Here is a 1,897-nt window from a genome sequence, read left to right as displayed (position 1 = left end):
TTCTTGGACAAGAAACATTGTGGAGCCTCAGCTCTCCCTGCAGCAGATTAATGCCTAAAATTACACACCCTAAACAGCAGGGTTTAATTACCAGAGCTGCGAATAGTTTAATTAGTTTGTTCTGACCTTGGAAGAAGGACCTGCCTAACGCCGTGGAGCAACAGGAGAGCAAGACTTGTGCTTCTCGGAGACACCCAGCCCACCAGGCCATGTCGTCCTTGTACACCAGGAGTAAAGAGTACACTCGCAGCAGGAAGGCTCAGTCAGACTCTCCCCCGGCCTCTCCTTCCCCCACCGCAAAGACACTCAGAGTAAGCAGCTTTTTCCTTTCTGTGTTACACGGAGACCTGCTGGGCACGTGCTCTGAGCAGAGAGCGGTGCTGGTGGTTTGGTGTCTCACCCCTGGAGACCCGTGTCTGTGGTTTGCTTTGGAAAGAGGATGGTTTCGATGGAACTTGGGAAGGTGCCTCTGCAGCAACAGGCTTTAAGCGAGCTGCCAGAGCCCTTGCGCTGGGATTATTTGCATTAATAAGTTGTTGCTGTGATGGTAGTTTCCCCCCTGTCCTGCTTTTCACAGAAACTTCGCTCTCCTGGTAGGCTGTTGCAGGATGAAAACCGATGAAAAATGAGGCAAAACCTGACCAGCTTGTTAAACTACGCTTTGGGAGCGCTGGTGAAACAAGGTTTGCTGTCCAGCTCTCACCCATGGGGCTGTGCTGACCTGGAGTATGGTTTCATAATTTAAACAGCAACCCCAAACACTGAAGAAAACCACCTGTAGCAGGAGGCCAGTCGAGGGAGTTAACTAGCACTCCCCACCCCAGAGCTGCTGTCCCTGCCTACCAGGGTGTTTGGAAGTTGGGAACGTTTCATGACAGTGTTGGTAATAGTTCCAGAGTCATGTGAGAGACTGTCGCAGAATGCTGGGGGTCCCTACTGTTGTACGGGCGGTCTCTTCACCGCCAAGAAGTATTATCGTGCCAGAGTCAAAGCCTGGAGCGGTTAGTTTTAAAAAGGCAGGTTAATTTTAGATGTAAGCGTTAAATCATTTGAGCACTGATGTTTGCTCAAATGAGAGACACATTGTCTGCGCCTCTTGAAGTGACAGTCTTGGTCTGGAAACAGCGTTGCTGAAATAGAGAAGAAGGGGTTTAAGCTGCTGCTGCTGCTGCTGTGGTGTTAGTGGGAGCAGTCCCTGACCTCGGGAACGTCGGCCTGGCCGCTGGTTGCCCCCAGGCTGTTAACCATTTAACCCAGGAGCAGGAGTCGGCACTTCCTTCCCAGCTGCGGGCGGGGGGTCTCTGGGGAGGTTTTAGATAACCTAAAGCGATCCCGTGTGCTTTGGTGGACTCTCCTCATCCACTCTCACAGCGCGCTTGCCGTTCCTCATCCACTGCCCCAGTGCTGACACCCTGCTAACAGCAGCCGGGGAACCTCTCTGATGTGCTCTTGCTCATCCAGGAAAGCTGAAAAGGTTGGAATTCCTTCCAAAACCCAGGATTTCTAGGATCGGGCGTGTTCGGCGTACACAGCCTGACATGTTTGATCCAGGCTGGAAGGAGGTGCTGGGTTTCTCTGCTGTTATCAGGGTGGGATTGCAGGCTCTTGGGGTCCCATTGGGTGTTGGAGGAGCTTACAGGTGGGTCAGAGGCAGCAAGTGGATATGGAAAACTGCTGGGTGGGAGTGGTAGGGCCTGGAGAAGAGCTTCCCTCAGCTTCTTGTGGCAGTGGGGTTTGGGTGAGAACGGACGTGTGAGCACAGAAATCCTGGTGGTTCTCAGGGCAGCAGCTGTGGCTCCAGAGCATCGATGGAGGAGAAGCCAGACCGGGGAGGGGGCAGCAGCAGCCGCTCACAAGTCCTCATGGAGAAGGGTGGTGGGGCTCTCTGGGGTGTGCC

The 1,897-nt window shown here is 53.5% G+C and overlaps 1 protein-coding gene across 1 annotated transcript in view; it reads left to right on the top strand.

Moving 5' to 3' along the window:
* Positions 1-209: 209 nt before the first annotated feature.
* LOC104501708 (protein phosphatase 1 regulatory subunit 12B-like) overlaps positions 210-1,897 on the top strand; it is a 26,534-nt gene continuing 24,846 nt past the window's right edge. The window contains exon 1 of the mRNA XM_010145563.1: positions 210-311. Coding sequence (XP_010143865.1) covers positions 210-311 — 102 coding nt within the window. The remainder of the gene's footprint in view (positions 312-1,897) is intronic.

This window comes from Buceros rhinoceros, unplaced genomic scaffold, assembly GCF_000710305.1.
Source record: "Buceros rhinoceros silvestris isolate BGI_N320 unplaced genomic scaffold, ASM71030v1 scaffold23821, whole genome shotgun sequence".
Lineage (NCBI taxonomy): Eukaryota > Metazoa > Chordata > Aves > Bucerotiformes > Bucerotidae > Buceros > Buceros rhinoceros.
This window is presented reverse-complemented; position numbering and strand designations above follow the sequence as displayed.